At 53.1% G+C, this 19,195-nt stretch overlaps 6 protein-coding genes across 6 annotated transcripts; 2 read left to right on the forward strand and 4 right to left on the reverse strand.

Moving 5' to 3' along the window:
• Positions 1–2,799, forward strand: BO66DRAFT_314794 (putative phospholipid metabolism enzyme regulator; the record flags this gene model as incomplete). The annotated part of the gene is made up of 1 exon (XM_025643445.1): positions 1–2,799. The coding sequence occupies one exon, from the start codon at positions 1–3 to the stop codon at positions 2,797–2,799; it is 2,799 nt and encodes a 932-aa protein (XP_025507472.1).
• Positions 2,800–3,692: 893 nt separating this feature from the next.
• BO66DRAFT_388748 (Zn(II)2Cys6 transcription factor) lies at positions 3,693–6,670 on the reverse strand (the record flags this gene model as incomplete). Its single annotated transcript, XM_025646631.1, has 3 exons — positions 5,621–6,670; positions 4,364–5,532; positions 3,693–4,269 (listed from the first exon to the last, which is right to left on the reverse strand). Coding segments are annotated over exons 1-3 (2,000 nt in total), but the record flags the coding sequence as incomplete, so codon positions are not given.
• Positions 6,671–8,810: 2,140 nt separating this feature from the next.
• Positions 8,811–11,425, forward strand: BO66DRAFT_398507 (DUF3824 domain-containing protein; the record flags this gene model as incomplete). Its single annotated transcript, XM_025648646.1, has 3 exons — positions 8,811–10,584; positions 10,640–10,954; positions 10,986–11,425. 3 exons carry the CDS (start codon positions 8,811–8,813, stop codon positions 11,423–11,425), a joined length of 2,529 nt encoding a protein of 842 aa, XP_025507474.1.
• A 1,148-nt stretch (positions 11,426–12,573) lies between these two features.
• hxt8 (putative MFS monosaccharide transporter (Hxt8)) lies at positions 12,574–15,190 on the reverse strand. Its single transcript, XM_025645260.1, has 12 exons — positions 14,810–15,190; positions 14,722–14,749; positions 14,606–14,667; positions 14,364–14,554; positions 13,873–14,301; positions 13,763–13,814; positions 13,704–13,713; positions 13,508–13,637; positions 13,305–13,444; positions 13,121–13,234; positions 12,915–13,020; positions 12,574–12,808 (listed from the first exon to the last, which is right to left on the reverse strand). The coding sequence occupies exons 1-12, from the start codon at positions 14,867–14,869 to the stop codon at positions 12,673–12,675; spliced, it is 1,458 nt and encodes a 485-aa protein (XP_025507475.1). The 5' UTR covers positions 14,870–15,190; the 3' UTR covers positions 12,574–12,672.
• A 1,356-nt stretch (positions 15,191–16,546) lies between these two features.
• Positions 16,547–17,603, reverse strand: BO66DRAFT_388750 (60S ribosomal protein eL42). The gene is made up of 5 exons (XM_025646632.1): positions 17,561–17,603; positions 17,460–17,462; positions 16,958–17,050; positions 16,687–16,871; positions 16,547–16,627 (listed from the first exon to the last, which is right to left on the reverse strand). Exons 2-5 carry the CDS (start codon positions 17,460–17,462, stop codon positions 16,588–16,590), a joined length of 321 nt encoding a protein of 106 aa, XP_025507476.1. The 5' UTR covers positions 17,561–17,603; the 3' UTR covers positions 16,547–16,587.
• Positions 17,604–17,816: 213 nt separating this feature from the next.
• BO66DRAFT_388751 (uncharacterized protein) lies at positions 17,817–19,072 on the reverse strand. The gene is made up of 3 exons (XM_025646633.1): positions 18,930–19,072; positions 18,603–18,867; positions 17,817–18,516 (listed from the first exon to the last, which is right to left on the reverse strand). Exons 1-3 carry the CDS (start codon positions 18,993–18,995, stop codon positions 17,879–17,881), a joined length of 969 nt encoding a protein of 322 aa, XP_025507477.1. The 5' UTR covers positions 18,996–19,072; the 3' UTR covers positions 17,817–17,878.
• Positions 19,073–19,195: the final 123 nt, after the last annotated feature.

A 19,195-nucleotide genomic window follows, 5' to 3' on the forward strand; every position in this document is an offset into this window, starting at 1 on the left:
ATGGCGGCGGAGTCCGAGAGGTCACCTCCTCCCAACGGGACCGCTGGCGGATCTAGAGTGGCCCAAACCGATGAGGCTGCCGCTGCTCTTGCAGCGCCTCGCCGATCTGCCAGTGAGAGCGACATGATGGAAGTGCCACGTTCGACCTTTAGATCCCAAATCCAGGGGCCTGCCGTGTCACAGCTGCCTAAGTTCTCGCATGTCGTTCCTGGCATCGCCATCCCGACGCCCACCGCTCCCTCCGTTATATCCTCTCGTGAAACCTCCCCGGTTCGGTCCTCTCGTCGTCCGCGCAACTCACCTTCCACCCCCCGGATCGCATCTCGATCACGAAAAGGCAGCGTCGACCGGAGTCCGAATCGTTCTGCCTCCAACACTACCACTTCTGGCGGGTCGGGCACCGTTCCCTCGGCCACAGCCATCCAACGAGCATTATCCAAATCATCCAAGCCTCCGATCCTCAGCCCGCCTCCCAATGCCGATTCGTCTTCCGATGTGCCTAGCCCGGATAAGTCCACCATGCCATTGTGGGCCACTTCGCGACGGTCGGAGCCGGAGACCGCCCAACCGAACACCTCGATCAAGCGCTCGACGCCCGGACCGGATGATCATGCGACGAAGACCGATCGAAGTGTCCCCCGGGCCGTCAATCGGGGAAATCATACACCAGGCTCGGCCCTCGAAACTGTGCAGGAAATGGCCAGTGATCAGTCCACACCATCGACCGAGACTATCCTGGGATTGCCATTACGAGAAGACTCACAACTGCAGAAGATCGACGAAGATGCGACGCCCAAGGCCTCGAGAGTGCAGCACAATGAAAGTGGCAGCGACAGTGGTGGGAATAAGAGCTCGGAGCCAGTCGATAGCTATCGCCGTCATGCACCCTCGGGTTCCCGGGGTTCCAACAATACTATCATCCCGAAACGATCCACTACCTCACTGAGTGGGGGTCCTCGCGCAAAGCCGACCGATGGTTCGGTGCGCAATATGATTGTTGAGACCGAAACTGTCAGCTCTATTCCTCAGGTTTCTCTCGGTGTGGTGCCGGGTGATAGAGGCAACACTGGCCGAGTGGATGCGGGGACCCTTCGAATGAAACCCAGTACCGAGACTATTCGGCCGAAGAAGGAGAAGAAGCGAACCCGGAAGCCGGCTGCGCTGACGACCAGCACAGCATCGTCCAAGGCAGACATTTTCGAGGCGAAAGTGGCCAGTGCCGTAGACGAGGCCGATGTATCGGACTCCGACGAGACATTTGTGTACGAGTCCAATCCCCCGGATCCGTATCCAGTTCGACAGAACCGGTATCATTCTCGGACCCCGAGCGCGACATCTATGGCTAGTCAGGTCGACCAGCTGGCCGGTCGGAGTCGAGCCGGGATTCGAGATGGGAACCACAGCGTTACGGGCAAGCGAAGCATGAAGTTCACCAACAATACCTTCACCAGTAACCCCGATGACTTTGGGGATGAGACCATACGCAGCCATCCTCGAGCCGATGGTAGCGGAACGCACACTCCCCGGCACCACCATATCGGGCGGTACGGCCGCAACAACAACCTCTATCCGTCCTTGTTCGATAGTGATTCGCCATTCCCTCAGTCTCAGGGCAGTGCCAAATCCCCCCGCCACTTTGTTGGCAACGCCTACCGACAATCTCGACATCCTGGATCACGCGCAAACCCGAACTATCGCACAATCAGTGGTAGCAAAAAGCCACACGATCTTTACAGCTATGATTTCGATGCCGAAGGCGCGGATGATGAACGCACTCCGCTCGTTGGCTCCCCCCGAGTAACGCGAAGTCGTCAAAGCGGCGGGCGACGCCCGAACAGTGCCAGTCTACGCCAGATGGAGTACATGCAGCAGCGCCATCGTGGGTTCTTCTCCCGCTACGGCGCATGCCTCTTCATCACCGCTATACTCCTGTTCGCTGTTGGGGCGATCACATCTTTCGCCATCATGACCACGAAGACACTCGTTGATGTTCAGGTGCTCGATATCCAGAATGTTCTAGCGTCCGAGCAGGAAATCATGCTGGACTTGAACGTGCAAGCCATCAATCCGAATCTGTTCCCGGTGTCTATCGACGATATGGATATGAATATCTTCGCCAAGAGTCGATTTGTGGGGACGGACAAATTCTGGCGCGAGCATGATCTTGACAAGAGCCCATTCCCTCGAGTGGAGCGAAGCAGGAAAAGGGCGGAGATGGCTCGACTCGCTCGGTGTGCTAGCTCGGTCGGCTGTCAAGCGAATGAGACCGAATTCAGTAGCATGGCACTCGCTCGCGGCGGTGTGGACAAGGGCACTGATCCTATGCCCACCGATCCTGCGGGTGACCCCCAGACTATGTTGCTCGGTCGTGTTTTCCATTTTGACTCACCGCTGCTGCTGGAGCCGTCGCCATGGCGCTATGAGCCGTCGACCTCGAAAGGACAGATACGTCTTGCTCGCCCCGGCAACAAGACAGAAGAGGGCGGCACAGAACGGTGGGAACGTGTGCTTCAACACCCGTTCGAATTGATCGTCCGTGGTGTTGTTAAATATCAACTACCCCTGACTTCGCGCTACTATTCTGCCTCAGTCAGCTCTAGCATCAAGGTCATACCTGATGACGGAGATGACGATGACGGAAATGGTGACCACAACCAGAGTCCCGGGGGCAACGGCACGGTTACAATATCGGCAAAGAAACGTTTCTCACGCAGTTTGCGCACTGTCCGAGATCCTGCAAGCCCATTGGATGTCGTTCGAAACACATTCCGTGTGGTGAAGCGAGCCTTGACGGCTTAATAGAGATTGTTCACGTTAATTTCCCGATTTCTTCCTGGCGTTTTGGGAGCGTACAGCTCGAGCGTTCAGCGATGCCTCTTACCTCACTTTGCATTTTTCTTGGCAAGTCACGGCTCCAATACAATCTATGCAACTCGCGGGCGCATACCATCTTGTTTATCCTCCTTTGTGATGTTGGATCTGCTTTCTCTTTCATCTTTGACCCACTGATGTGTGATGACCTGACATAATCTATCATGATTGACCCGGCAGCGCGAGCATGGAGAACCGGCGGCGGTGTCTTTTGAAAAAGGAAAAAGGCATTTCATCTTATGCATGCATCAGCAACGGCGCTTCTATACACTTTTGGGAGTTTTTTGACTCATTTGCGGTTTTTTGTCTGATTAGAGTGGGGAGGATTCTGGGGAAGGAGGGATGTTGAGAAAGAGACAGGCAAAAAAAGGCAGACACAGGGGCCACACACCCACGGGCGTGGCGCAGGCGTCGTTCTCTGGTTCTTGCCTTGATCAATTTGTGCTGTCTTGCGTGCAGGATCGGACATCCGTCCTCTCGCCCGCTTCCTTTCTATGTCTTATGTATGTATTTATGTATGGTCTCTCTTGTACATAATGTGTTATCCATCCGGTGCATTGAAGTGCGCCGTTTACATATGCGCTTTTGCTCTTCGCTGTTGCTATTGCTGCATCTGTGAAATGGTGGTTGGTGTGGGAAAGGTAACGCTTAATAGATCCGTATAACCTGATGGCATACATGCCATGCCTTCTTCTCGCGCAGTCAAACGCCTTGATGAAGACGTGATCACAGTCGTGGTAGCATGAGAGTACTACTGTACATAGGGCCTGCTTGCTTAATCTCAGACTCGAGTATCCAACCAAGCCCCACTCACTGACCTCCAGAACCTGATATCATCCACAGAACGTGCCGCCACGCAAAGGTAGATCCGGAACCAATAACTCAGAGAACTGCGGACGACAGATCGATCAGTACCTTCGTGGTCCAATCCGTGGCCAGGCCATTGATGGCAATACAGGGTCAAACATGTCTAATACAGCACAGTACAATAGCTCAACCCAGGCAACAAGTCCAAACTCTTTTTTTGTATTCGTAAGCGGCACTAAACTATTTTCTTTAGGGCCTGGATCATCAATGACACTGTGCTAGGAGGCATTGCACATGGACCATGGACAGTCCTTTCCTTCTTGTTTTTGTGTTCACCGCCAGCCAGCTAGCCAGTCTTTCGCTCTCTCTCTCGTCGTGATTCACTTATTGGGGATCCCCCAACCGTCCCATGGGACTGACGCCGCACTGATCCAATTCTGCGGCTGGAGTTGCGCGAGGAGTGGCTCGGGGATCCGTTGCATCGGGGGAAAGGGCACGAAGTCACCCGGGGGGTTGATGAGGCCTGCGGTATGAGGGTCGATTCCGACCAGCGATGCTAGGGCTTGTTGGCCGTGAGTGCAGGTGGTTTCACTGGATGGATATCTGGTTAGCCTTAACCTTGAAGTCTCAAACGAGTTTCCGATCAAAGGGTGTTGTCTTAGTGTTCGAGGGAGGAAGCTCCTACATGATCTGACGCAGAACGGGCACGGCCTTGCTGCAGAAATTGCTGCGGTTGGATAGAGCGGCAAAGGTCTCGAGGGCATCCCAGAGGATCGTCTTGGACTCGTCGAACTCGAACTGCGTTTCCGGGGACATGAGCGTCACGGAGAGGACGACGGCCGCGTGGAAGGCGTGGAAACTGCCGAGGTAGCTGTTGTACCACTTGTAGGAAGCGTACGCGGGCGACTCGTGGAGGGCTTGGTAGATCGCCAGCGATGCCCGGGCGGAGGAGACGCTTTTGGTCCGCGCGGCATATGTCTCTGGGGTGAATTCGCCTTGCAGGTAGGCGCAGAGACTGGGGCGGAGAAGGAGAAGAAGGAGCTGATGGATGTTGCTGTAGAGGATGTTTAGGTTGGCCTGGTGTGGCGGTGAGATGGGTTCGAGGCCGGAATTGGGCTTGTACCGCTGGTCGCACATCTCACGGACGGATTGGATCTGGGTCTCGAGCTGGTATGGGCCGAATCTCGGGAACGTGTTGAATAGCGCATCGCACACCATCATCAGAACTCTGTTGAGATGAGATTCTAACAGTAGGTACGTCATGTGCGTGGGATGCGCCGGTTGTCCCGAGAAAGAACCCGTCAGCAGGTCAACATCGTTGATGTCTAAGGGCGGCTTCACATCGTTGGGTGTGATGGTGTTATGAAGACAGCCAGAGGCTATGCTCTGGACAGTGAATAGCGAGGTGAGCCCCATCCAGGCACGTCTGCGCTCCTCCTGTTCGATGAGTCCGAGATCGAATCGGCTAGGATCAACGTGGCAGCCCATGGAGATGGCTACATGATGCGAAAACCCTAGCAGGGTCCAGATGGGAAGGCCACGGTGGACTCGAGCATAGTTGACGAGGATAAGAGACTGGAGTGAGTGAATCGAGTGTCGAGAAAGGACATTATCTGCCGCCAGGCATCGCAGTGAGGCCGACCGATAGCGTGCGGATAATGCCTTGATATTTCGACTAGCCGTCTTTTCGCGCCCAATGTCGGAGAGTAGAATCTCATCGTCCTCGAGTGCGGTGACAGCAATAGAGAGAATCGCAAACAGAAGTGCAATCCATGCGGTGGTCACACTGTTGGCGTCGTGGCAGAATTGTTGGTACTCGGTTTCGAAGGTGAGGTCGTGAAGAACGTGAAACAGCTGGTTGTTGAGTTAGTAAGTTCCACTCAGATCGGGACTCTCGCGTCAAAGAGCCACAAGGCTGACAGGAAACATGACAATCACTTACAGGCGAGAAGACCCGTAAGTATATTTCCTTAAGAGCATCGCAATATCGCCGTGGGGGTAGGATCGCTAACAGCTCCTCCCTAGAAACATGATTTTTGGCGAATGGCAGCTGTAGATCATCGCTCTCGTCTGGGATTTCGGTCTCGACATTGGGTGCTGACTGACCCCTGAAGATCGGAGGACTGTTCACCCACGGCAAGTAGCGAACGTATCCGGCATTGAATGTCTGTAGAGTGCCGGCGCCACTGGGTAATCGGGATCTGAGTTCTCGGGATCTAACATCAAACGCAGGCTCATATTCGGCTCCACTTTCGGTCCCGCTGGGCGATCTCTGAGTCTGGGGTGACATAACGTCGTTGGACTGAATGTGAACCTGTTCGTGAAGCAACTCTTCGAGGTTGTTGATTCGTGCCAGCATCTCATTCTGGTCAGGTGGAGCCGCCGTCATGGCTTGTTGGGAAGCAAGTCTCGGCTGACCCAGGTAAATACAGTCCTCTGCACCCAGACCACGACGAACACAGGTCTGGCAAGGGCGCCCGTCACGAGAGCAGCGGATTTTCCTCGTTCTGCATGCCTGGCAGCTGATAGGCAATCTCTTTCCGGTCGAGCGATTGGAGGTAGTCATGACGGCGCTGAAAAATAAACGCAGAATAGAAAGCTAGCGTTGGAGCTCGCCCTTGCGCAAGGGTAATCTAGAAAAAGGATATGCCAGGATGGAACAGAAGGCCGACGCGGCATCAGCCAATTTACCTTCTGGATCTCAGGGTGCAGAAGAACACAGCATGCTAAGTGAATGGTTCTAAGGATGTGTTGTGTGCTCTTTATATCGAGGTAAATCTGTCTAGCAGCCCATGAGCAAGGAGTCTTGTACTGGGTTATCACCTACAATGTCCCTTTTCGGCATCGCCGGTCTAGTTGAACTTTTTTGGGCCGATGCTCAAGAACAATGAATGCGCTGGCGTGGTGCTAATTCAACCGAGAAAAGTAAGAGAAGGAAGCTGCTTCACGGAGATTTCCGTCCCAGTGCAACAACGTTATTATCACTTTAAACTGTCGCGTCCGAATCGGTTAGATCGCAGCTTGCATCTAAAAACTCTTCTGCTGCCTCCGTATCCATCACCTATAATCCCCGTACTATTAGCCCCCGACAAGGACCTCATACTGATTTGGTGGTGGAAAAATTCTAGAAGGATACAGTGTTGACCAATCCGTGCTTGAGAATGGCCGGATCAAAGGGAAGACCCAACGCCTATGGGGGATGAGCGCGGAATGGCGATGACGTCTGCCAGCATCGATAGTGCAACAAGTCGGGTCGACGGCATTGTGGGGCTTGACCTTCGAACCGTCGCAATCATTGTGTCCGGCGGATTGTGGCTAGGTGCATACAGACTGAGTCCATTCCTGCATCACCGCCACAGACAACCATGGTTCAGAATCCTCTAGTATGTTCATCCGGGCAAGAAAGGGGGTCGTTATGAGACTAATTCGTAAATCTATTTGTCCTTCTTGTCAATCATTGTTCTTGTTTGAGCTTGCTTTGCACCAAAGGCCCATATTTCCTTCGAAAGGGGCTCCAGCCACAGTTGGGGTGAGATTCGCTGCACATGGTGCTCTGGTCTGCTGTCAGAATACCAGCAGTACCCACCATGCTAGCGTTTTGGCAAATCCCAAAGGAGATGGCGCCTCAGGTCTCGAAAATTGCATGGGTGGTTAAGCCACAGAATAGATTGAGGCGAGGGGTCAAAGCGGCAGTCATCATTCGATTGCTGACACGGTTGAGCCCCGTAGGGCACGTATGCTAGGTCCACGGCTCAAAAGCACCATGCAGGGATTATCGTGCAGACCCTCCTTTAACGGAAAATCCATAACAACTGCCTTCAACATGCAAAGCGGGGTTCAGATGACGGTGATCGAAGCATTACTGGGTTGCTCTTCTCTCGATTGCTGATAACAGCGTAAAGGTGATACCGAGCATGCAACAGGTGTAGGGTCCTTTCAACCCGCTTGGCTGCTTAAAAAACACACCGAAGACCGCAGTGTCCGAGATCCGACTTCGGCAACTCCAGATCTCGCGGGAGAAGTTTCCAGTACTTTACACACGGTTAAGGCGGATGAGACTGACGCATCCGACTAGCGTATGAAGAACCTAGCTGAATGATAAAAATTTTCAGTGGATCCCTGCAGTAGCTGATGGGCCTCAAACTTGATGTTTGCTAAATTAGAGGTTGAAGAGGTTTGCACAAGGTGTCCGAAACCGATGGTATGACGGCTGTCATTCCATGGTTGGGCAAGATCTGGATAACCATGCTCTGATTTCCATGGAAATAATGAACCCGCAGGGACCAAGACCAGATTGAACCTTCTGGTGAGACTTGCAGATACTCGTAGATCAAAGAAGATAGTGGGTTGTTGATGACGATGGAGGACGATGAAGAAGACGATGATGATGATGGGAGTTGCAATTGTCACAAAGCAAGAAGCAGTCCCTCACGTGGGGGATCACCTGGTTTGCCTGGTTTGCCTGGGTTGCCTACCCTCGCGGCCTCAGGTTTCATTCTCTGCCCCTCCCTCTTTCTTGCTTGCTTTATCTGTGCTTCCTCCACTTCATCATCGTTCATCGTTCATCGACTTTATTGCGTCCTCTCACCTTTCACCTTTCACCTTCCACGTTCTACGTTCCACATTTCCTTCCATACATGCTGCATGCTACATTGTGTTACACTTGACGCAAATCAAAACACTCTGAGCAGATGACAGATGATTAGTGAATGAATGAATGAATGAATGAATGAAGCCCCAGCAAATCACCACTGCGGCCCGGCATACTTGATCTTTGGCGAGGACTGGACTAAGCCCTCCTCTGGTGCCCGTTTTCTCACTCGGAGCAGTCATCTTTGACTATCCTGCACCCTATTTCGTCTTTCTGACGACGGTGTACGCCTGCCTTGTTTCGTCCTCGAATCAAGTTGAACCTTCGTACAGCCTTCCGCCGACGCCCGTCGGTTGTTGTTGACACTCGGCAGCCTCTCTCATCAGCCTCGCTTACCCCACTTCGCTGCAGTCCCTCCATCTTCCCGTTCTTCTTCTCAAAACTGCCTCTCATCTCTCCTCCATCTTTTCTTGCCTAAGACAAACTCGTTTTTTTCCCATCACTTCAATATTACCTTCACACATTTGGACTTATATTCTTCATGTCATACGTCTACAGAGAACGCGATCGCGAGCGGGACTGGGATGAACCCCGCTCGACCGTATCTATCAAGCGTTACGTCATCCCCTCGGAGGAGGAGCGTGAGCGTGAGCGTGATTTCTTCTATCGCCATGAGGACCCCGCCGACCGAGAGCTGGTTATCCGGCGCACTCATGAGCGAGAAGAGCCGGTGATGATCCAGAGGTACGAACGAGAGGTTGACTACGACTCGCGCCCACTTGACTACCGCTCCGAAAGAGACTATTACGAACGTGAGTATTATGTGCCCGAGCGCATTCGCAGTCACCCTGCCCCCGTTATCATTCGTGAAACTCAGCCAATAATCCTTCTTGAAGCACGCGGCCCCGTCTACGTCAATCCACGAGAGTCTGATTATGATATTGTGCGGCGGTCGGAAGTGGATCGCGAGCCTGGAGGCTATTACTATCATCGTCGGGTCCGCGAGTGGGATGAAGACCGTCGCTCCCGACGCGAACTGAGCCCCAGCGACTCTGTCTCGCAGGCTACCCGCCGTCGCGATGAAGAGGACTACAGCAGCGATGAGAGCATGGTGTACATTCGCAAAGAAACACGGGAGTACGATGATCATCCCCATCGGCGGCGACATCTAGCCGAGGGTGCCCTAGTAGGTGTCGGGGCCGCAGAACTTCTTCGCAACCATCACAAGAAAGAAGGAGAAGAAGTGCCCGAGGGAGTTGGCCGCCTGGGGCGGGACGTCGGTGCCGGTGCATTGGGTGCCATCGCTGCTGAAGCAGTCTCACGTGCAAGAGAGCACTATCGCAGCAAGAGTCGTCATCGCTCCCACTCTTTCGATGACGATCACAGATCACACTCCCGTCACCACCGCCATCATCGTCATAGCCACAGCCGTCGAAGTCGCAGTCGCTCTCACTCCCACTCGCGCGCGCGGACGCTCGCGGAACTCGGCCTGGGTGCCGCTGCTATTGCTGGGGCTGTCGCCCTGGCACGAAACAAGTCCAATTCCAACAAGGACAGACGCAGCCGGTCTCGTCACCGCCGTGCTGCCAGCTCCACACGGTCGTTGCCGCTGAACAAAGATGGGGAGCGCAGCCAGTCCAAAAGTAGAAAGCACATGGCGGAGGCTGGCCTTGCTGGAGCAGCAGTGGCAGGCCTGATCGAGAGGGCCCGGAGCCACTCACGTCCAGGGCGACGTGATCGGTCTCGGTCCAAAAGCGTAATCAGGAAAGCCCTGCCAGTGCTAGCGGCCGGCCTTGGGACAGCTGCGGCTACTGGATTATATGAGAAGAACAAGGACAAGAGAGAAGCCTCGCGCAACAGGGAACGCCGACGCTCACGATCTCGCAGCCGCGCCCCTTCAGAGGTTTACTCTGATCCAACCAAGTCCTCTCCTGGTCTGATCGAGTATGGAGAACACCCAGTCCATGGTAGTATTCCTGCCAACTATTACGGTCGGCCTGGGAGCTCACATGGATACTACTCGGATGCATCTGACCCGGTTGCAAGTGGCGCAGCAGGCTTCGGATCAACAAGACGCCGGCCTTATAGCCGCAGTCGTAGTCGCAGCCGAGGCCGGGCAGCTCGCTACAGTAGTGATTCGTCTGACTCAGAAAGTGACAGCCGAAGAAGACGACGAGGCGGGCACGAACGGCATCGCAGTCGCTCGCGGGAGTTCGCCGAGGCCGCTTTAGGAGCTGCAGGAGTCGGTTACGCAGCCCACAAGCTTGCGCAGCGTAATGAGCGTAAGAAGACAGAGCGAGACCGAGACAGATCGGGTAAGCGAAGGTTGAGTCTCTTGAAGTTTCCAGGTGCTGACCAATCATGAGCCAGATGAAGAAGCTCCGTACCAGCATGATCCGTATCCGCCATCTCCTGCTGCCCCTCGGCCGATCGACGATCATCAGTACTACCCTAATACCAATTACTTTCCCCCACCTCCTGGCTCCGCGCCTCGCACGGAACCAGCACCTTACAACCCTGCCGATTACCCACCTCCACCCGGCGCTGTGCCACCGCAGCCGTATGCTCATCCTGCGCATCCTGAGTCAGACCCGTATGCACCTCGGCCCCGAAGGGTAGAAGAGAATGTGAGTGCCGCATGGAAAACTTCCCATCACCCCGTTGCCCAGGATCACATATCAGATGGTGCGTTCAGGGAAGGCTGCCTTGCATACAGAGGGGCCCTTGCTGACATGGCATGTAGGTCTAGATGCACGATCATCGCTGAGAACCCCCCGCCCGAAAAAGCGACGACCCCGCGCCGCCAGCCAGCCGGCAAGGCCGAAATCGGTTGCCTTTGACCTTGAATCGGAACATGAAGGACAGCATGACCCAGGATACGAAACGGATGATAGTGACTCTACCATTGCATCAATACATGGCCATGAGCGCAACCGCACTCCACGCCGCCGCCACTCGTCCTCTGAGCCGTTCGCTGCACGTACTCGGTCTGAAGATCGGTCCCGCAAAGATGGGGTGGAATCTGATTCCGACTCTACTATTGATTTGCCTGACCGGTTTGACTCGCAGGGACGCCTTTTACCCCAGCCCGGCGATGATCCTTTGGCGGACGGATTGGAGACACTGCTCAGGGGAATCAACCGTGTCTTTGTTTAACTGGCTTTTGTGGTTTTGTTTTTGCACCTTATCTTTCTTTCCTTGTTGTGCCTGATGTTTCTTTTCCCACTAATGTAGTAACGACGTGATGATCATGACAATCTCGGTAGTTAATGAATGAATGATTGGATGAATGTCAATGAAGTCCGACGTCCGGCCGAAAGGATTTCCATGGAGTATGCAGGAGGGCGGTCACTTGTCGTCACCTGACGATCCGCCGATCTGATCATTTGCCTGAACTGGTGGCATGCATGAACCATAACCCTATCAAGCAAGTACTCGAGAACATGCAGAGGTACGGAGCCTGCAGTGGTTGACTCAGGTTCACTTACTTGTTACCCTGAATATGGTGAAAGCGCCGTCTTCAGTTCCGCACACCATCCCGTGCACAGTAACCTGTATGTACAGTACAGTAACTCCACGCCAGAAGAGCCCCCCCTGACCCTCGCCAGGGTCTTCCTTCTTTCAAGCCCCCCTCCCTGTTCACATTCCCATCATCCCATGTAGAAGAATTGAATCATTGCACACACGACTACCGGTACACCTGACCCACATGATCGTCAGGAGTAAACTCGAGCCAGCGCCAGCGCCAGCCCTGATTGCCGTAGACGGGACGGACGGCATGTAGCTAGCCCCCACCGCCCACCTCCCATCCCCATCGACAGCGCAATACATATCACAATGTTATAGGTCAATTTGTACCTACCATAGGTATAGAAGACGAAGCCGTTTTTCGTTCTTGTGTTCGTTTCCCTCGTAGTGATATCAGACATAAGTTACCTAGCTCTAGCTTCGGAGCCGAACGAGGGGCGGCTCTCGGCCGGGGGGCAGGGGGGCAGGGGGGAAAGGGGGGAGGGGGGCACACGCCCTTTCTTGCTTGCTTTTCACTTCCATACAGATCTTTGTTTCCTGCCCGTCTGTCTTTCTTGAGGAAGGGAATATGGACAGGGGATGGCGTGGTCTTGATGAGAAGATGCGTCGCTGATGCGAGGGATAAACGGCCCGGTTGGTGGGAGTTGAAGCCTGACGGTACGTTATCCGCACCATGTTTCTTCTTCTCCTTCACTTTGTAGAGCCCTTTCACGGGACATAGGCTATCCAGCTAGTTTGCTACATGATCAGGATAATTTCCAAGAGCCAGATGAGAAAGACTCCAATGATGCTAAGTGACGAACGGTATAGACAAGCGCATATTCTGAATTGCGGAAAAGCGTTGCGGCAGAAAAGTGATCCTTCTTTCTCTGACCCTATCCTTCGTAGACAACCTCCACCCGCTGCGAATGGAGCTTCGCATCCGGATCCTCCTCGCCTTGCTCGCCGGCCGCGACCACCTTGTCCCCAAACGACGCGGCAATCTCCTCCAGGGTCTTGCGTTTGGTTTCCCTATCACCCGTTCCGGGCACGTTAGTCATATCACCTTCCAGTATTGTTGTTTTGCTTTTGTCTTCACAAGAAGGTAGAAGAACAAGTTCGTGGAGAAGAGACTTACGGGAAGTAGAAATAGGCGATCACCAAGAAGAAAACAGTGCAGGCCACGAAGACGTAGTAGTAGTTCTCGTGGATGTTCGCGAAGGCGCTGGGACCGGCTTCGGTGACTGCGTCATGAAACAAGGACAATGGTGTCAGTAGATGTTCTGCGGGGCTTTTGGGGGGAGGTACTTGTCGTGGCGAATGAGGAGGAAGGGGCAATCCTACTTGCGACGTTGACTATAAAGTGAGATGCTGCGGCCAGTCCCATGATCTTGCTACGAAGCGCAATGGGCAGAACCTCGGCGCCGTATAGCCAGGTGGTACTGTTGAGCATACCATCTGTGCAAGTTTATGGCACTTAGTAACCGGGAATATGGGGATATGGGTTGCGTGTCTTCTGCGGACATACAGTAGACCACCACGAACAGGTAGATTCCCAGGATGGCAAAGCCTTTCCCGACTCTGTTGTCCGTGTTCTGGAACTCTCGCTGCATGACGGCGGCATATATTTCTATCATGATGATTCCGGCGAGGCCGGCTAGGATCATACTTCGTTTGGTTAGTTTCTGGGGTGGCTGGGATTTTGTGGGTTAGGTTGGGCTGGAGACACACTTGCGACGACCCCACTGATCTGTGAGATACTTGGTGGTGAGGCAATTAGTTATAAACGCGACGGTGCCGTACACAGCAGCTAGGGCTAAGATGGTGTGGGAGTCAATTCCGAGGGATTTGTAGAGTGTTGCTGGATCACAGCCATCAGTATTCTTCGTCATTGGAGGGGGGGGTATGGGCGGGCAAGAACGCGCACTTTGGTAGTACTAGGGCTCTGTTAGCATCTTATCTCCATCGGGTTTGTGAGACACATACCTGGATGACGTTCACGCCGGTAAGACTCGTCATGGTCTGCACAGCAATCGAGCTATTCGACCGAGTCAGTGGAGTCAGGCCTCCCTCGTGTATCTTGCACATGGACCTACACTAATGCGCGTCGTCGAAACATGCGGAAGATATCTTTGTAGGAGGTTATCTCTCTCTCCTTCTCGTACTGAATTTGCGCGACCATCTCCGAAAACTCCTGATGAGCCTCATCCGGACGTAAATCCCGCCGGCCTCTGACGAACTCGCTGCGCGCCTTCTCAATCTGACCTACTCGAATCAAGTGGCGTGGAGAGTCGGGCATGAAGGTGACCAGTCCGGCGAACATGATGATGCCCCATGGGACTTGGATCGCCAGAGGGACCCTCCACTGGACCTGACCATAGGGTGCATAGCTACAGGCGTATCCGACCCAGTTCGAAGCCATCGTTCCGAATGCGATGCCGCAGCCTGAGATGCCCCCAATCAAGCCACGATAACGAGGGGATGATATCTCGCTGAGATAAATCGGGACTGTGGCAACCATTCCGCTACCAACGCCATGATCAGTTTCGTCCTCGATTGTTGGTTCACGTGCCCGGGTACAACTCACCCAACAGCATACCCGGCCAGCAGGCGGCCAGCAAGGAACATTCCAATATTCACGGCCGCGGTCTGGATGACTGTTCCGATGGTGACAACAACACACGACATCTCCATAAAGCGAAGTCGACCGAGTTTATCTCCGATTGCAGTCTGAGTGAGCGCGCCGACTGCTTCGCCAGCGATGTACACTGATACAACCTACACGGGATTAGATATAAAAGCCCGAAAAAAAAGGTCTTCCTGACTTACGGCTCCTGTCAGGCCATTTGACGGGTGATTCATGTAGTCAATCCAGCTTTCATGGGCGATTGCTGAAGAGTCGTTAGCTGTCGTCGTGGGAGGGTCGCTGCACTAGGGTCTCTCACTTGTCGTAGCGATGCCTGTGTCAAACCCCTAGAAATGACTTATGTTAGCGACGAGATAGCCCTCAGACGCGACACGAGCCTGCCTTACAAACAAGAACGTTCCGATGGCAGCAAATATTGCCACACCAAAAGCATACCAGACCGCCATTTTGTAGCAGAAAGAGGGATTGAAGCCGAAGAAAGACTAGTATCATGCATACTCTTCCTGACGGTGAAGAGGTGACGCGTGAAGGCGCTGGGCGTGCGGATATATAGCTGCACGGCCATGAGCCGAGGGTGCAGTTGTACGACGTCAACATCAACTCGGAGGATGGCCGAGCAATGACGACCGATCCGGGGTATGAAGTTGGGGAAGCGGGCCAGAGTTTGAGTACCCCGTATTCTGTAGATCAGACTTCGATCATGCCAGTCGCAATGCCGCCAGTTTCCCCGCATTCGACGGGAAGTATAGTCTGGAATTGGATGTTCGGTAGTTGATGGCCCGGGAGGTGATGTTCCATATCTTCCCTCGTGGTAAAGGCTTTGTTGTTGTTGTTTCTTTCAGAGATGGGTTCGGAATGATACGATGGCAGAAGTGAAGGGCAGGTTTGATGACAATGATGACGGCGTCAAGGAAAGTCATGAAGTCACATCTGTAGACAAGTGCATGGACAATCGAAGTACGTAGCGGGTGGACCGAGGGATAGATAGATCCCTTGAAATGCGGGGGATCCCATCCCGCCCCCGTGACAGCCTGGATTAGCGTGGGGGTGACTGGATTAGCCTCGTCTTCGGCTGGATGGTTCTGGTTGGTAACTGGTTAATAATTGTGGTACGGAGGACAGAATAGTATTCCGCGTACTTAGTGGTTATGCTCTCAATTCTACGACATATATCTGGTATCCAGCTTACCCAAAAAGAATCAGCATGCAGTACCAGGCCAATAAAGGACCTTCTCAGCGATGAACCAGCATTCTAACAAGATTAACCAGCCTCACTAACCTCGAGCTATGAAGCAGACTCCACGAATTGTCTAGAATACTTTCATGGTGTATATACAATACTACCTAGTATAGACCTAGTAGTCCTCACTCCAGCCAACCTCGAAACGTCCCCCGCTAATCCCAAACCAGATGCCCCCCAAATTTAGTCTAGCGCGTCAATCAAGCGAGGCTAGCACCACTAGCGCCCTTTTGCCTCCAAGTCTCCCTATAAAAGGTGCAACCGCCCGGCATCCTTTTGGAGTTTTTTTCTTTTTTCTTTTCCAGCTCTCTTTGCCTTTTGGCTTAGATCAAGTGTAGTATCTGTTCTTTTCAGTTTAATCTCTGAAAGTGTTCTAAGGAACACAACATTGATTAATCTTATTTTTGTACTCTGCAGTCTGACCTCTGTGCTTGCGCATGTCGGACTGCACAGTGTCATCGGGCTTACACTACCCCCGATCGACGCGAACCCCCTTTTTTTTTCATCAATTTGGCCGGCTTGTCCGACTGGTTGGAGAAGAAAGTCTTCTTAGTAGTATTATGCTGTGTAGTAGTTAGGTAGTGGATGAGTCGTATGCAGAGTAGGAATGCTATCTACCTCCCCTTAGACAGGCAGGCCGTCTTCTCGTTCCATTAGATCGTGTTGGTGGTTGCGAGGCTTGAAGGCACGGGTTTGCGATCGACCGTTCCTTATCGTATCATCGTTCTCTCATAGATCTACAAATGCTACTACGCGGTATCAGGAACACGGGTAATTTCGTCAAGAGACTCGTCAACTAGGAGTCATATATTCTTTTTTTCTTTTGAATATGAGGACCCTATTTCATTTTCCATTGCCATTGTCATATGCCACCGCCGGATTAGCAATGCAGGAAACCCAGAGCCGAACAAGAAAATCGCAAATTTAGAAGACAAGAGCAGCACCCTTGGTCTTCTTGTCACCACTGTAGGTCGAGATCGATTAGCATCTTCCGAGAAAGTCGCGAAGTCGGGCGGAACATACCCAAGCTCGAAGTGCTTGCAGCGCTTCAGGGAGAGCTGCTTCTTCTGCTTGCAAGCAGTGCACTCAAGACGGAGGACGATCTTCTTGGTGGTCTTGGCCTTCTTGTGGAAGACGGGCTTGGTCTGACCACCGTAACCGCTCTGCTTCCGATCATAACGACGCTTACCCTGGGCAAACAGGGAGGCCTAAAGGGAGATCACAAATTCTGCATCAGTACGCCGCTCGTTGTTCGAAAAGTTCCTCAGAGGCGAGGCGGGGTGGTGCTATTCACCTTGCCAGCCTTGTACTGGGTGACCTTGTGCTGGGTGTGCTTCTTGCACTCCTTGCCCTTGCAGTAAGTCCGGCGGGTTTTCGGAACGTTGACCTGAATTCGAGAGAAGAATGAATCAGCCTCTGCGGGTGAAGATGTATTTGTCACTGGACGGCAAGTATAGTGTGTTCCCGGGTGTCTTGCGTCGTATTGTTCATCGGCGAGTGGCGCGGTACTGAATCTGGAGGATATCGAGCATTGATCGTTGTGTTCAGGCAATAGCGAAAGTTTTTTTGGCATATCTTTTCTTGTTGCAGGCCGATACTCTCGTCCGGATCGCACAAAGTATTCCGTTCGATCGCCTCACACCACAAATCGTCGCTTCGGAATCGCCATGTCGAATTCGTCTTCACTGTCGGCCATTTTTGTAGTCTTTTTTGAGGGTGCCATAACTGTCGGTCGCAGGCGATTCATACGGGCTCGTAGCTGGGAATCCATCCATCGGCGAAATATCGAATTTCGCCATCTCGCCCTTCCAACATGTGCCGATTTGTCGAACAAAAATTTTCGGACGCCCAGGAACACGGCAACAAAGGTGAGAAATCAACGGGACAACATCCTTACCATTTTGACTGATTTGGCCGGATCGCGAACTTGGTGGTCGTTGATAGTCTCTTGTCGGGGAGGATCAAGTCGGGCTGGCGGCGGTGCGGTGGGTTGTGGGATTTCGTTCGCTTAGGGTGCGGCCTAACCGCGTTTGTGTGTCAGCAGCCAAGACTGACTGCATCATGCCTCAGGCAACTATAGCTATCGGCCCTCTTCCGCTTTTGTTATCATTTCAACCATTGGTATGAAACAGACCATAACTAATTACCTTGATGGCTTTAAGGGAACGTTGGCAACCTCCATCGGAGTCTACCTCATGAGTCTCTACCTAGTATCTCAAAAGCCTTTCCCTACATGGGCACACTCGCCGCCTCCATAGAATGACCTCCCAACACAGACTTCCAGCCCTCGCTCCTCTCCCACGATCCACTCGCCTTTCCGAGGTATGGGCTCTCGTTCACGGGGCCAATATTCCGCCCTGAGCCTCTCATTAATGGACTCAATCCTTCGAATCAGTAAGGCAATTTGATCGTTATCGACCTGTTCCAACCCGTCTGGACCAGGCGTCTCCAGCAAGAATCCTTCGCGAGTGATGAATCGTGCGATGGTGATATGCGCCGACGGAGCAATGTACCTGGGCTTCATCGGCAGTCCGATTGCCGCAATCTGCGTGGAGACGTCTCTTCGTAGATGGTGGTAAGTATACTGATCATCGTGGCATTCTTTCTCGTGGACATGGCCCATCATGTCCCCACCAGTTTCAGGGACGAAACTCAGAGCCATTGCCGTCGCATCGTAGCTAATCACCGGCTTGAATAGCCGTGTGCGATGATGGAAGGTGCAGTGCGTCAACTGCGGTATGATCCCACTGCGCTGCAGACGAGTGACCAGGTCATCTATCTCTGGTTCCGTCCGGCAACTAGCGATCTCCAGGGTAGTCATGTGTAGATAGTCTGGAGGTGTAAACCAGAGGCCTAGCCATTGTTGCATGTCCAAATCAGCGTTCGTACTCGGCGACTGGGCCCAGAGTCAGTCCAAAGGGCGGGTGGGATGCACGAACTTCGAGCAACATCCCCGATCTCTCTTTGGATCTCAGCCACTAGGTCTCGAATATGCTGCGGTGGACGAGCGAGGATGGTTAAGCTGTGTCGGGGGTCAATGAACGGTGCTGTCGCAGTGCTACCTTGTTCGTTGTTTGCTTGTTCATGCAGGCGTGCAAGAATATCGTCGATCTGCCAACCGGAGAAACCGGGATCGAGCAGCCGTTCCTTTTGTTGGATGTTTCGATTGGTTCGATGGGCTTCGTAGCGAGCTTGGATTCGTGTCTGCCAACGGATGAGTGTGCCTGGTTCGAAGATCTAGCCATGGAAACCTCCTGGGTGAATACCGGGTCATTATGGCATTCCGCAATGAGTTCATTGAACGGATTGGATGTTTGGTCACTAGTACTCATTTTCGTGGATCCAGTATAGAAGGAGAAGAAAGGCAAGTCTAGATGGCGAGTGCGTTGGAGCTTACGAAGAGTTGAAGCTGTAGGGATCATTGAGTTAGGTGCCACTCAGTGCCGCTAGTTGCTATATATAACCGTCCATAAACCCAAGCATAAGGCCGGCAAATGTCGTTGACAAGATGCTCGAGCTATCCTCTCTCCGT

This window comes from Aspergillus aculeatinus (assembly GCF_003184765.1).
Source record: "Aspergillus aculeatinus CBS 121060 unplaced genomic scaffold BO66scaffold_6, whole genome shotgun sequence".
NCBI lineage: Eukaryota > Fungi > Ascomycota > Eurotiomycetes > Eurotiales > Aspergillaceae > Aspergillus > Aspergillus aculeatinus.

Bases quoted from the DNA above. Each gene is read 5' to 3' on its own strand.
- hxt8 (XM_025645260.1), bottom strand. From the start codon at position 14,869: ATGGCGGTCTGGTATGCTTTTGGTGTGGCAATATTTGCTGCCATCGGA. The intron at 14,750-14,809 runs GTAAGGCAGGCT...AGTCATTTCTAG, and splicing joins CCATCGGAACGTTCTTGTTT to GGGTTTGACACAGGCATCGC. The intron at 13,445-13,507 runs GTGTGTCTCCAG...AACCAAACGAAG, and splicing joins GATCAGTGGGGTCGTCGCAA to TATGATCCTAGCCGGCCTCG.
- BO66DRAFT_388750 (XM_025646632.1), bottom strand. The intron at 16,872-16,957 runs GTGAATAGCACC...ATCTCCCTTTAG, and splicing joins CCCAGTACAAGGCTGGCAAG to GCCTCCCTGTTTGCCCAGGG. The intron at 16,628-16,686 runs GTATGTTCCGCC...CTCGACCTACAG, and splicing joins TGCAAGCACTTCGAGCTTGG to TGGTGACAAGAAGACCAAGG.
- BO66DRAFT_388751 (XM_025646633.1), bottom strand. From the start codon at position 18,995: ATGAGTACTAGTGACCAAACATCCAATCCGTTCAATGAACTCATTGCG. The intron at 18,868-18,929 runs GTATTCACCCAG...ATCCGTTGGCAG, and splicing joins CGGAATGCCATAATGACCCG to ACACGAATCCAAGCTCGCTA. The intron at 18,517-18,602 runs GTTCGTGCATCC...AACAATGGCTAG, and splicing joins GATCGGGGATGTTGCTCGAA to GCCTCTGGTTTACACCTCCA.